The following is a 15,247-nucleotide window of genomic DNA, read 5'->3' as shown; positions in this document are numbered from 1 at the left end:
ATATTTTCTTTTCAACTCAAAAGTCTTTGAAAAGACTAACAAAACAGTGTAATATTATATTTCAAGTCATACCTCAGTTAAAAACAACAGAACTACAACTTATTTAATTATAATCAGTATTTCTTTACTAATTACTAAGTATTTCTTTAATTTCTTGAATTACAAACAGTTGTAACACTTCAAACTTTAAAGCTATTAATACCAAAGATGCTTCTTCATTGGAAAAAATGAAATAATCAGAACAGCAAAGACAGTTAATTAGCTAACAGTACAGTGGTTTAGGTTGCAAACTAAACAGATTAACAACAACACAGATTTTGCATATTTTTTATCACAGCTTTGTTGTTTTGTGGATTTTTTTTGTTTTCTTTTTAATGGCACAATAGAAAGTCCAGTTGTTTGACAGAAGGCTTATAAGGATATAATGCCACTGTCTTCAGGGACATACTGGAGTGAGGTTTCACCACTCTGCATCTCCAATGGCTTTGGCAAAAACATGGTCTTTACCCTCAATGGACATCACTCCATCTTTTAAGAAGAACTTCCATTTGTTCTTAGTTCGATGTATCTGATCAAAAATAATAATCAAAATTAATGCAACCACAAATATACATTAGACCATTCATTTAAAAACAAACAAACAAAACCCAAGATTTAAGCACAAGCTGTTTTACACACCTAGTTTTTATTTTAAAATTCTTATGGCCCAAAATATTCAATGTAAGGACTATGCTTCAATTGTTTATAAAGAACTCCCTGCCCTCCCAAGAGAGAAACCTCCTGAATCTTATCCCATCCTGTCCCACTCTCCTATCCCACAACTTCCCCCCAGAAAAGTGTTACCTATAACAGTTCAACACCAGCAAGATAAGACAAATGTAATGGGGCAATCCCAAAACACAGCACACTTTGCAAACTAGTTTAGCTTAACTAAAATGCAATGTTTTCTTTTTCACATGGAAAAGCAATGTTGTGTGCACAGAGGTGTTAGGAACCGGCTAAAAGCATCAAAACTTGGCTTAAAAGCAAATACAGCTAATAAAAGAAAAGTAAGAAAGAATTTGCATAGTCTGCTTCTTTTTAAAGGCCTGGAAGAAAATCCACTCTGCAGAAAGTTTTGTTTTATACTAAAAGAAGGAATTTTAAATATCTCTAGAAAAATCCTTGAATTGTCTGTATCAGTCTATTTTCAAATTCAGAAAGAAACAGGACAGCAATGTTACCAACATTGCCTTAAAAGTGACAAGGTAATTTAAGATATAATTGTTTTTATCTACTTTCTACTGGGCTTACATGTTTTATTAAATCTGTATTGTAAAGGGGAAAGTTACCAACATCTTTCCCCAGCTTCTGTAACTCACAATTTCGAATAACATCTGATACTAAATTTCCTATAGTACATGCCCAATGCTGACCTTGCTAGTAGTTTATTCTAGATTGTCAAGCAGTTTTTCAGCTTGTTTCAGACAAAACTTGCTGTAGATTACAGTATGCATTACCTATAGCAACTCTAACATCTGAGTTCTGAAACTGCAAAATTTGGTGAATCTTTCACTACAACAGACACCAATAGCTTCATTTCAGAGGCATTTTCTATATATATCCCTCTAACCTTGCAAAATAACTGGTCTCAGGAACAGTCAACCTCTCAGTTTTATTAAAAAAAAAAAAACCACAAAAAAAAACCCAAAAAAAAACCCCACACCCTTTCTTACCACCTGTTTCCTAAACCACAGACAGCCTTTAAGACAGGCCTAGTTAGACACACAAAAATTTTGACTAGTCACTTTTGAAGGAGTATTTTTTAAAAAAGTCAAGATATAATCTTAAACAGCCACATTTTTCCATATTTGCATTAAAATATGGACTTTTTTTTTTTATCTTTTAAATGACTTGTAAGCATCCAAAACCATACAATAGCTAAAAGGAGTTAATTTGATTTTCCAGAGTTCAAAATAGGGTTGAATTTTAAACATTAAAGTGAAGGAGGACAAAAAGGCACTTAACTACTTTGTTTTTCAGACACAACAAAATTCTGGTAGGAAAACCAGTAAGCACTACAAAGACAAAATAAAAAGTTAAAGAAAGTACATACACCTCTCTTTCTGTTATCCATTTTATAAGCCTTAATTCACAGCTGAATATGCCTAAATACATCCACAGAGATGTTGATCTTACTAAAAAAGGTAAGGAAATCAACAAGCTTTTGCTTTAAAAATCATAATTTTGCCAGACTTCTTGTTCCCTTTTCCTTTAATGGGCCAGTATGATTATCCTCTTTTCAGAAAACAGCAGGAAAGTCTTCAGACTATTGTCAGCTAAACACATCATTTAAACACTCTATTACAGCATTAGAGTTTCTTCAGAAGACAGAAGGAGAGCAGAGATGGATTTGCTGAAGATATTATTTAGGATGATTGAAGAACAAAGATAGAAGTGTATTACTGTACCTTTTCGTACTGACAAACTATCACATTTTCGGTGTCAAACAAGTCTGCAACGTCCTGTTCACTGACATCATCACCAGAGTTTAAGGGGTCCTAGAGATTAAAATTCTGTTTTGTACATTCTTTCAGAATAGCATTGAATTTATTTGGAATTAAACATACCAGAACAATAAAGTTACTATGGTAAAAAAATCAAGACGTGGAGGCTGTGAAGACCACATTGCATCAACCTCATTTACAAGTATCTTTTACACAATTTGCATTCTGAAAACCCAAAACACCCAGAACAAAAACAAAGGTCGAAAAGCAAAACTGCTAACTGATAAAGCAGATCCCAGTAACTGAAATACTGATCGAGTTGTATTTATGTGAAGTCCATATGCTACAAGTTGATTATCTTGTGAACAATCCCATAGAATACAAAATAGCATATCTTTAAGAAAAAAGAAAAACTAGGAAACACAAGGCATTAAACAGAAAACAATGTACTTGAACCACATTGTTCTGTCTAAACCCCTGTGGTCCTTCAGAAGGAAAGCAAAACCTAGATTTGCATCCTGATCTTATTTAAATAAATCTCATTTAAATCTAATTCTTTAAGTATCTTAAGTAAAAAGCAGAACTCCATTCCACTGCAGCCAGGGTTTTACAATAAAACTTTAATTCTGATATCTAAGTATTTTAATTCATCCAATAAACAAGTTACTTTCTAACAGTTCTTTCATTTGTTCACACTTGTTCAAGAAATTTCTCTGCAGTACCTCCTATCTCCAGAGGTTTGTAACTTCACTGTGCATGCCCAGCATTAAATTAACCAGGAACTGTTCTAGGTCCAACAATTCAACAGTCAGGAGAGACCTAAGATTGTTATGTGCTTCTAAAGCCTTAAAAGTAAATTACCTCCTCAACTATATCTATCTGGAGGTCTTCATTGTCCCCATCACTGCAGCTGGACTCGATGTTTGAAGAACTGTCACATTCTTCATCATAGTCTTCCTCATCATCCAGAACTCTTAGATCCTCTGAATCAATAAAGCCAATCAATTCATTCTCTTCTTTATCTTTTGTATGTGGTATTTGTTCATTGGAAGAAACATCCCCAGTGCCATCAAGCTGACTTATTCCTTCAGTGTCACTGCAGAGATCCTTCTCCAGTGGTAAATCAGATTCTGTCTGCTCCATGGGTTCCATGGGACAGCAATGAAAGAGACCAGGGACAGCTTGTGAATCAACACCACAGTGGCAGTTCATCACAAAGGCTGACATTTTTGTTTAACAGATCAACAAGACTGGGGCACTAACAAGAGAGTTGCAGGTCCGACTGCTTGTAGAACCTGAGTACATTTGCAAACACAGTGATGCATCTAACTTCAGTGGAACCCAGGTCAAACATTCCTCAGCAATACAGAAAAAAAAAAAAAAAATCCTTACACTTTTCTCTAAACACCCTTGTACTCAAACAACTCTAAAACAAAGGCAATCAAGTGGACACTTAGAATTCCTATTGCAGAAAAAAAAATCTCCCATAAACAAAAAAGTAAGCTACTCCTCCACCCCCAAAAATAGCATTTTCTATTTTGAAATAAAAAGTCAAAATTAACTGATACTTCTCCTTCAAGTCATTCAAAATGCTTTGTTTAAATAAGATATAAAAAGCTAGGAGAGACAGTAAATATTTCAGTACTTCAAGTTACTGTTCATAAAAGTGCTAGAATTCCTAAACAGAGCATTCACAGGAGCGTAAAAGGACTTTAAGGTTTCAGCCATCTTCAGTTTCTCGTTAAATCTTTATTGTAGCACTTAATTCTCATCCACATACACTTTCTAGTTCAAGAAAATAACACTTTGTTTTGACCTCCGATTCTCACTACTGACAGTCTGCATCATGCTGCCATCAGAGCTCAGATAAGCAACGTAATATGCTTTCTATTTACAGACATTTGGCATTACTGTCCTTAAATTTGCATTTAATAAATTTGCCTTAATCACATATGAGCACTACAACTCAAAGCCAGCCTGAACTTCAAACATCTGCAAATAATTTCTGGAACTAAAATTAGATGAGGTCAGGAAAGCATCTTGTTAATTAAAATCATTCAAGTTTCCCCGCACAGCTCTAGCCGAGTTTTAGTTTGTCCAGGACTTTTTCCCCAAGGAAATAACATTTTCTTCAAGGAGATTTTCACTTATCAAATTTGACTTTTCATCCTGAATGCATTCTCAATACAACTTTAATGCTCTTCACACATTACAAGTTAAAATTAATCCCAGCTGATCCTGCAGAAGCTCTTTGCCCACAACTGACCAGTATCCATACACAGAATGTGCATATCAGAATGATATGGAAGTTCTCAAGGAGTCTTTCATGTCTGCTTAGTTACAAAAAATCCCCCCAGGATTCCCAAAAGTAATCAGTAAGTCTAATATATTCTATCTCTCCATTACATTTTTCACTATTTTTATATTCTCATCAATCACAGTATTTCAGCAGTATTTTGACAAATTCTTAATGTAAAAACAAGCAGTCAGCTACTGTTATTCTAAACAAGCTTAAGAATTAACCATAAAATCAAAATAACTTTTGTTCTTCTCATTTAGAGATGCCAGCTGTCATATACACAGAAACATATTCAAACAGCTATCTTTAACAGATGTATTTTCATTAGCTGAGAAACAAAAGGCCTTACCTTGTCAGAGGAAGCAATGCTGCCCTGATCCTTCAGAAACACATTTTCATCCAAACTTTCCCCTGCAATAATCAGGTCAATGATATCATCAGACACCTGCTGCTGCAGCAGCTCTGGATGCTCCATGTCCAGCTGCCCCTCCACATCCAGCAGGATGCTGCTTGAGCTGCTTGCCAAGGATTCATCAACAAAAGGTCCTTCAGAGCATTCTGGAGTAAACACAGCTGTGTGAAGATTGTCATGCTGGATTTTTTCTGAGGATTCACTGCACTGATTCAATACTGCATTAATTTCATATTCCTGCAGACTCACAGAAGGCTGCTGGACCAACATAACAGAGCTCTCCAGCTGTTGTTTTTCCACATTAGTTGGTTTGAACAGCACAGCCTGTTGGACAGCAGTCTCCTGGGGCTGCAGCGTTTCACCAGCTGCATGGGCAGCAGATGCAGTCACCTGTGTGGCACTGGCAAGGCTGGCCTGCAGAACTGAAGCTTGCCCCAGGGGGTGAAACACCTGCTGCACCGGGCAATGGAGAATGCTTCCATCTCCTGAGGCCTGGGTGACCACAACAGGCACATTCACCTTGTAAAGTTGTCCTACAGAGAAAAGAGTTTAAAACTGCTTCAGCAGGTGAGACTACAGGTTCACCCAGGACACTGACCTGCCACCATTAAAAATAAGAACAAACACCCAGGCAAACTGTAAGAAAAAGGATGCTTGCAAAGTAAAACTTTCCTCAAGCACAATTCCAGCACTTGCAAATCAGGCATTCAGCAGCTTTCTGAAAGATGGCTTCCATCCACTCCATCATGTTTAATACCTTTTTTTGGGTTTGGCCTACACAGTACCCTGTGACAGCAAGTTCAATAATTTAACTACATACTAGAATTTAAATAAATTAATAAATAAAACCCCCGTTTAAATTTTTTTTCCATGTCATTTCAGGAACTAGGGAATACAAGATGAAACAGTAAACTAGTCCATAGCCACAGGGAGAGCTCATTCCTTTAAGGACCTTTAGGTATTCTCTCAAAAAAAAAAAAAAAAAAAAAAAAAAAAAAAAAAAAAAAAAAAAAAAAAAACCACCACAAAAAAAAAAACCTGCCTATTTTAGTTTTAAAAAAACAAACCACTACTAATTTATGTATCATTTCTTAAGAAAACCACTCCAAATACTGAATGTTTGAAGTTGTTATTATTATCAGTGTTAGAATTCAGATACCAGAGCCAAGTTCCAAATTTCATTTGATTTTTCTTCTCCCCACACACATGCTCACACAGACACAGTCACTGGTAACAGTCTACAGGGCTCATGACATCAGGAATTATACCTGAAACAGGTAACTAGAGACATCAGTTTTCATCAAAGCAGCAGTTTGAGGGAAGAGTCAATGACTGAAATAAGCCTTCCACTGATCACACCTAAGCAGTACAAGCAGGTTTTGTTGCTAAAAGAATGGGATCAAAAAGGTAAATGGATAGTTGGATTTTATTTGAATAAGAAATCAATTTGTCTCTGAAGCACCACAGTGCCTTTAGCTTCTTGAAAACATAGAAAATTGTCCCAGAGACACAGGGAGAAGGAGATACCAGTGTCTGGGCTGACAAGGGAAAATACTTATTACAAGTTGTAAAACTGACAAGCCAACTAATCAACGCAGTTACTTCCCCCACTCAGCCACTACAACTTTAACCCCTCATCTGTTTCATCTACTGTCCCTGGGACTGTCTTTCAACATCCCCAGGGCACTGCAAGGTTTGACATCTCCTCCTTACCCTTACCTGGTGCTGGCTGCAGCATCACTCCAGCTGGCGTCTGTAAAGGATAAGTAACACATGATGGGAGAGCAAGAGCCACACCTACTCCTGGAGGCCCCTGCAACACAAGAGCTGGGTTTAGGCAGAAAGGGGCACTGAGTACCACACCTAGAACATCCGTGGGAAACACAAGTGAGGGCCTCTCTGTGGTCATCTGCACTGGAAAGCTGCATCATGCTTTTGAGATGTAGACAGATGAATAGTATTCTGTACTGACAGAGTAATAGATTGCCCTAAGTGTTTCCTGCTATCATACTCCCGTTTTGTTAAGGTAACATTTTTCATATCCCCTCAATGTACCCACCATCCAGAAATGTATTTTTCCACTCAAAGTCACTTTTACCTAAGTTTATGCATTACTCCACACAGCACAAGTTTCTTGCCTAGGCCTATGAAGTCACTTCATATTCTCTTTTCCTCCTGGGAAGCAAAGAGTTGGATATGCAGCTCTCTTTCAATCTAGCTGTTCTGAGGAAATCCAACTTTTAAATCAGAAACTCACATATTGCACAAACATCTTCCCAATATTATATTTCAACTTGACAAGCTACTTAGCTTGAGGCTCAGGAGGCACTCAGTAAATTCATCAAGCTCTGGCAATTAGTGGCCGCTCCCCAAAGAAATTTTGCTATGCCCAGAGTTCTGAACTTGTCAACTATCAAAACACTCATTTTCCTTCTGGATGATTTCTACACCTCACAGATAAATGCCGCTCCCAGCTTCACTAGTGGTAGTATTTCCCAGCCATGCACTATTTCAACAACCAGTAATAATTTTTTTTAAGTATATGTAGCTGTGCATTTCTACTACACTTTCATCCTACAGGCTAAATGCATGCAGCTGTGTCTTTCCAACACTTCTGGCTTTACTTCCTGCAGAACCAGCTGGTACATCCCATCCTTTTTCACTGCTCCAACAGAAGCAGTAGTGTTACAATTCTCCCTCCTGAAGCCTATTAATAACTGGCAAACAATTTTAAAAATTTAGGAGTTCAACATAATCAAAATTTAAGTAAAACATCACTACAGCTACATACCAGTTTTGCCGCTGTGAAATGCTGAAAACCTCTGCCAGGTTGGAGGACAAAAGAAGCTGTATTAAAAAAAAAAAACAACATTAATTTCTTGGATACAGTTATCGTTCAATAATTTACAGCAAACATGGGTGAAACTAAAGCAATCTAACTTCAGCTCATCTTCACTAGTGAGCACAGGTACTGCCTTGTCAACTTGAGGAAAAAAATGTCAGCGTTTTTTTCACAGCAGAGCAAATCCAATGATGCTAAAAGTAGGAACAGTAGAGTAAGATTTTCAAAAGCACCCTATTCTGACTTCCATAGGAGAAAAAAGGGCAAAGGGAAAATTTTTTCATCCGGATTTTGGAAGCAAACAATTGAGGTAGCCCTAACTACTTTGAAAACCTCTATCCACAGGGCAATTCAAACCCCCTTTAAAAAAAAAAAAAAACAGATACAGTTACTCGCCTCAACAGACTGCTTTGCCTTAATATTGCCCTTTAAAAACTTAGGAGTAAGAAGGTAATGCTCATTAAATATAAAACCTCCAATAGCCTGGAAACACAAAAGTATATTCCCTTTAGTCACATGGAACAACTAAAATGCCTGCCTCCAAAAACTGTTGATTCAACTAGGAAGACTGCAAAAACCCAAACACAAAAAAGAAAGGGGGGGGGGGGGGGGGGGGGGGAAGAAAGAAAGAAAAGAATACCACAGATAAAGAATGCCTGCCTAAACTTGAAATACACTACAACACAGATTTTCATTAAATCATCTTATATGGGGTTTGTCCTTCATGGGCAAAGGTCCTAACAGACTCTCACTTTGGGATAAATCTCAGCTGAGTACTTACTACACTCTACCACAACAATACCACAGTGGTCAGCTGGACTTTACTGAGAAGAATAGGTCCTGGTGTCAGAGACTTTGTGAAAGTACTCCTCTGCAACAGGAACACTGCTTTTAGAAAAACTAACTGAACGAAAAACTAAAAAGCTTCCAACTCTTCTGTTTGAGCAAAGGATTACATTTTAACAAATTGAGAACCAGATTAAACCCCAACCTGACAGCAGAACTGCATGGCACAAAAGAGCCAAAAAAAAACTCTGCACACATCAGGACAGACATCAAAAGGAGAAGCAGCTTAACCCTGCAGGTTAATTTGCAACTGAAGGGCTACACTATTGGACTGCAGACAAGAAGACTAAAATGCTGCATGTTTTGCTACTGGAAATGAGCAGTTGATCAGAATTCTATTAACTTACTGAAGTTTTATTCATCATTTACTGGTCAAATTCTGCTTTCAAATAATTACTGGTCCACATCAAGCTAGATAAATGCATAAGATATATACACAAACCAAGATTATTGCGAGTCCTCCAAAAATAGCCCTGAATCACTGAGATATTCTTAAATTGCATGCATTGTGTCCAACATCTGACCTGCTGAAGTCTGCAAAATGCTGTGAGAACTGTGTGGCAGCTGCAGACTGAACCGTTGAGAACAGTGGCTATGTATGAAGAAGCCTTCTGTTGCTTTAGATTGTGTCACCTTCGTTTCCCAAAGCTGCAGGAAAATTATTATTAAGGTCAACAAATAATCAGCTTTAAAAACAAACTGCATAAAAAAGATAATCAGGTATTCCCAGCTCTTCCAAGACTAAATTGACTGATTCTATCCAACAAACGAGGTAGCCCCCACATCACCCACAGGATACTTGTAACTCTTACGTAAAGGCAAAAGTTCGCATGTTTTGGAGGGCAAAGAAATGGACAGGTCCAACATCTCAAAACACCAACACAACTACTATTAATGCAAGGGAATCAAACAAACCTGCTTCAAGTCTTTTAGAACCTGCTCCTCTACACCCTCCTCTGCAAAGAGTTCCCGCACACCTTCAATCACATCTTCGATAACAGACTTGTATAGTTCAGGCTGCGTTAGAAAAAAAATATTTCCAAGTTAAGATGAGCATTAAGTCATTTGAAAAGATAGCACAAAGTCAAATCTCACTTCATAAACTGCTGTTACAAAGTGAACAGCATGAACAGATCAGTTTAATAAACTGAATGTCAGATGCAAAGGTCTTCAAGTCCACTCATTCTTTTAAATATAATATCCCTAAAATAGTACTGGATTTGAGCCTTGAATTATTGCTTAGGCTACCAATAATTTGGTAAATGCTTAAGAAAGTCCTAGAAACATTAAAAAACGTTGCTGTTCTGTATTTTCAAAGAAGCTTGCCTAACCCCATTGTATCAAACTAGAATCATTGCTCCTAACCTAAGGGCCAACCAGTAATACAAGCTATTAAAAATTAACTGTGCCGGTTCCATCAGAAGCAGAATGTAAGGAACCCACAAAAAATAACAGATTTTTTTTCTTTGTGGAAACAATCTGATGCTGTATAGTAACCTAGCTGTGGAAATCTGAACACTACTTTTATCAATACAGATAATTTGTCTTACATTACAACAGGACTCCAACAGAACATTTCATTCCTTCTTTTGCCCATGTCAGTGATTAAATCCTAATCCTCCAGTCAGACCTGGACACCAGATACACATGAGCTTCAAGATTCCTACACTCCAATGCAAATGTAAGATAATTACCTTCTGGCAATTTAAAGCTTATTAATCTTGACTACCATTACCACCAGAATAGCCTACACAAGGTGAAAAGTGAAGCTGAGATATTTTAGGAAACCTTACAAGATTGTGGATTAACAATTTAACTTTTTAAAGTATCAAATTATTATTTTACTTATCTAAAGTTGTTCTAAAGCACAGATTACAAACAATTTCTTTTCAAAGAAAAGAAGATATTAGGAAGTAATATGTTACACCTTCTGGAAAAAGCAACCAACACAACTACTTTAAAACAACCATACTGATGTGTATTTTCTTATCAGGGGTTATCAACTTCCAAAGATTCCCCCAGCACTTTCTCATGATACTGGAAAGATGAAAAATAAATTTCCTCTTGTACTTCTACACTAAAAGCTGCTGATCAGCCCATACTACAAATACTCTGCCTACATTGCTAATCCAGAAGAGAATCTGAATATAAATCTTTGAACGGGCCTATTCCTCTCCCCAGGATCTCCAAGCTACAGCGAGTACAAATATTTATTGTGCTAGATAAAAACCGCGCCAAGCAACTGTAAAATTCAAGCACCACATGCTTGCAAATTACAGAAGAATGGTTACGGCACAGACACTATTGTACTCCAGCTTAATCCTTTTACACGCAGGCACTCCTTCGCCAGAACCAGGCCATCCACAGCGGGAACAGCCAAAGGGCGGTTTTTGAAGAAAAGGGAGGGCTTATCCCGTTCCAGCAAAGCCTCCGAGGCTCCGCTGGGATTCCCGTCCTTTGAGGGAGCACCCGGAGCCCCAGGCAGGCAGAGGCAGCAGCGGCCGAAGCCCGCCCTGGGCTCAAGGCCCAAAGCCTCTCTCCCCTCCGGCACTGCCGAGCTGCCACGGCGGGCCTCGCACCCTGCAGCCACCCGGGACCAACCCGTGCCACTACGCCAGCGGTCACTTTCAACAGGAAAAAAATAAAAAAAATAAATAAAAGGCTTTCGATGTCGTCCTTGGGCTTCCCGCGCCAGCGAACGGGCGGCGGCTCCGGCCCGGGCGGCAACTTCTTCCTCCCTGTCCCGTAAGGAGGAGAGGCCAGACCCCGCTAGCCTAGCCTAGCCTAGCCTAGCCCAGCCTAGCCCAGCCCAGCCCAGCCTAGCCTAGCCTAGCCTAGCCCAGCCTAGCCCAGCCCCTCACCACAGGGCTGCCGTGAGCCATGGCAGCAGCAGCCGTCCCCTCAGCCCCAGCCCGCCTTTAAGGCGCCGTTGCCGGGGGACGCGGCCCCGCCCGGGCCCCGAGGGCTGCCGGCCCCCGCGGCCCAAACCCGGGAGGCTCTGCGGCACCCGGCCTTAAAGCCCGACCCTAAAACTCCCAGTGACCCGCCGCTCTCCGGTCTTGGGCTCCGAGCGCCGGGCTGAGACATCGCTTTGTGAGCACAGGATTTATCTGGAGAGCCGCAGTTGTTCCCCTGGTGTGGGAGTGCAGCAAGGAAAGCTGGCTACAAAAGCGGATCATTTTTGCTCTAATAAACCCTGAAGTCGTGATTACCTCCTAAACGGGGAGAGCTGAAGCTAAGTGCTGCAGTTAAGCAGCAGCAATCTGGTACAACTACTCAATTATTGCTTACGTTTGTAGCAGTCTGTTCATATGTCAATGCAGAGATCTACTAATTTAGCAGTTACTAATCTGGAAAAATGTTCATTAATCTCATATGTGTAGAAGAATATATGCTCAGGTCTTTATGCCCCTTCGGTCATGTTGCCCTGAGGATTCTGAGAACCTAGAAGCATAATCTCTTTTTTCTTTCTTTTTCCTCTGCTTTTCATTTTTTAGGTATCTATGTCCTTACAGTGCTGTTTGGCTTGTGAGAAGGAGACTCACTCGTGAAGCTTTAATTTTTAAGGCTTACACATCCTGAAAAATGAAAATACTGTAATGAAAATACTGTCAGACCCTTAATTAAATAGCCAGACTAACACCTACAAAACAGAAGAAGCAACATCCTTAATAAGCTGTGTTTTCACAAGTGAGACAAATGCAATTTGCTATTGAAGTAATTTTTCTCTGCAAGAAAATATGTTTAATGACACTGCTTAAGTCTTGAATTAAACAGCAGTTGCATATTCAGCTGTTCTGTATGCCCTCTATCATTGTGAGGAAAAGGCAAGCCACGTTGCTTTGCTTACAGAACAACTTAAATAATAAACCATATTTTTTTTTCTTAAAGCACAGTGCTCATTTGAAACTGTCTGGGCTAGTGCATACCAAAAGTGTCCTTATTCTTCTCCTGGCTTTTTTTTTTTTTTTTCCTGTCCTGTTAGCAGAGATAGCAGGAAGGAGCTTCAGCCTTGAGGATCTTGCTGGGCCCCGAAGGTCACAGATGGGGATCCTGCAGCTGGCTGCCACTTGCTCATCAGGCAGCCAGACCTGACAGAGCCATGGCCCTACCAGTACACTGTGCAGGGCTTCTAGAAAGGTGTAAGTGCAGAAAGAAGATCTGTGAATGAGCTCCCTGCTTCTTACCTCCCTCTGGTTATCCAGGGGTTACAAAGTGCCTTAGAATCAGAACGGTTTGTACGCCTAACCTTTAAAGGAAGGAGAGCTGGGGACCTTGATACCAAAGGACTGCTCAGCTGTCTCAGATAGTGGTCAGGTGACTTTGCCTATGTCCACAGAAAAATTTGCAGACCAAAGAAAATGATCCTTACCTGCACTTGAGGTGGATAGCAGATCTCTGCATTTGCATTCCCACAAAGCACTGTGGGCATGCCACATCTGTTCTAAATTATACTCTCTGTATTGTGAGTAACAAAGGGCCTGTCACCAGGACATGTCAGCTCCCTTCATGCTGGGACAGTAGATAAACCTACTTACAGTACACAGATATCACTGGGGATAAAGTAGAGATGGGAATTGGAATAGGACTTTCCACATTGCACATAGAGGTTGCAGAGGGCACTTCCTGCTAGCCAAGACACTTCCATTTTCATCTGTGGTCTAGCAACACACCTAATACAATTTCTTTTACAAATTCCTAAGGAAGGTGTCTTTTCTTCCAAGCACTCTCAGCTGAATAGCATGAGAAAGCCTGGTATGCACAGAAAAAAAATCAGTCGTTTCTGAACAAGGGGAAAAAGATAAAAATATCTGTGACTAGCATTACTCATACTGACTGGCTAGCTTTGATATGGTCAGCTTAACCTACTATCCATGTCCTGCCAATACTGTTGTGGTTTTCATGCTTATGGAAGTTTTTAACATTTAATGCCACTTCTAAGAGAAGAAACTGAGGCACAGACCTTTCAAATATCTTGCCCAAGCTCACAAGTGGCAGGCAGGAACAGCATCAAGGTTTCATCAGTCTTGGTTCATCTCCCAGTATAGCTCTCCCCACTGTAGTTTCTTTAAGAGCTCACAAGAGTTTTAGAGAGGAGGCCATGGAAAAAATTTGCATGCTGTTCAAACCCTCCTGATTTCGCCGGGGTTTTGTCTGCATTTGGGATAGTGCTGCTTAAGGGCACCTCAAACACTCGTTTACTAGACAGGTTTTAATTTGTAATTATTTATACTCCTTTTGGTGCATGATGTCTAGAGAAGATTTATTTTTGGATGATAAGCCTTTATTAATCATTAAAAAAATTACCATTTTCAAATGTCTTCCCTCTAAGAAACAGAGAACCCTCAGCACACTCATATGCTTGGTCACGAATGCCCTCTCCTGTTTAAATCCAGCATTGCTGCTGGAGAGGAATATGGCTGCACAACTGCAGGCTGCAAAATTCTTTCTCAAGGCGTTTTATACAAACACTATCTTGCCTTTTCTCTCCAAGTAAAGGCAATCATTCTTAGGAGGAACTGGTTGCAGAATCCAGGAAGTCCTCATGGAGATAACATGACACGAGCAGAGGTGTAATTTCATTTTAAACATATCCTCTAATATGTTCCCTTTGTTTTCAGCTGTTAACTCATAGATATATGACACTCCAGTCTCATAATCAATTTTATTAACAGCGTGATTTTGTTACAAGCTCTATCATTTCCCTCAGAGTTCTGAGACAGATAATACTGGGACCTATGATTTGTTCCTTTTTCATTTATCATGTATGACTCCTGTTTCTTCAGGAGCCTCTCTTTTTTTTAACCTGATTTAATCCTTTATCAGAACTATAGAAAGAGCTCTCCCTTAATTCAATTTAATGACAAATTTTCAGGACATTGGGTGGTTTATGAAGGGCTCTGACCTGTATGAACTGCTATATAAAAATGGCAGCGTGATGGATTGAATATACTGAATAGTACTGTATATCTCAACTCCTCAGTAAGTCCAAAGACTTATGTAGTATCAGTAAGCTAAATTAAGGATGAAACAAGCCTTGCCTCTCCTAAATACTCACCCTGATTCATATGCCTTATGTGGACAGAAAGCCTCAAAGGGAAGCAGCAGCCACCTGGGCTGGGGGGGAGGCATTTCAATGTGCTTATTCTTGTGCCTTTCTATCACCCTCCTGCTGCTGTCCGGCTCAGTGCTCAGCCCCTGATCCCTCACCTCCTTTGCTGTCTGCCTTCTTTCCCTGGGCATGATGTCCAGTGGTTCATACCACCTTTTTTTCCCAGAGAGATCCCAACCTCCTGACCTGCATCCGAAGAAATTCCACAGTCTAGCTCCCTCCTATTTTGTCCATTGTCTTTGCTTTTATG

The 15,247-nt window shown here is 39.5% G+C and overlaps 1 protein-coding gene across 1 annotated transcript; it reads right to left on the bottom strand.

The window, feature by feature from the left end:
- Positions 1-460: 460 nt before the first annotated feature.
- On the bottom strand, positions 461-11,767 carry GTF2A1L (general transcription factor IIA subunit 1 like). The gene is made up of 10 exons (XM_062489043.1): positions 11,747-11,767; positions 9,801-9,902; positions 9,410-9,533; positions 7,989-8,044; positions 7,822-7,914; positions 6,917-7,010; positions 5,135-5,730; positions 3,348-3,638; positions 2,451-2,540; positions 461-568 (listed from the first exon to the last, which is right to left on the bottom strand). Exons 1-10 carry the CDS (start codon positions 11,765-11,767, stop codon positions 461-463), a joined length of 1,575 nt encoding a protein of 524 aa, XP_062345027.1.
- Between the last annotated feature and the right edge of the window lie 3,480 nt (positions 11,768-15,247).

The sequence above is a fragment of the Cinclus cinclus genome, chromosome 3 (assembly GCF_963662255.1).
Source record: "Cinclus cinclus chromosome 3, bCinCin1.1, whole genome shotgun sequence".
Classification (NCBI taxonomy): Eukaryota; Metazoa; Chordata; class Aves; order Passeriformes; family Cinclidae; genus Cinclus; species Cinclus cinclus.
This window is presented reverse-complemented; position numbering and strand designations above follow the sequence as displayed.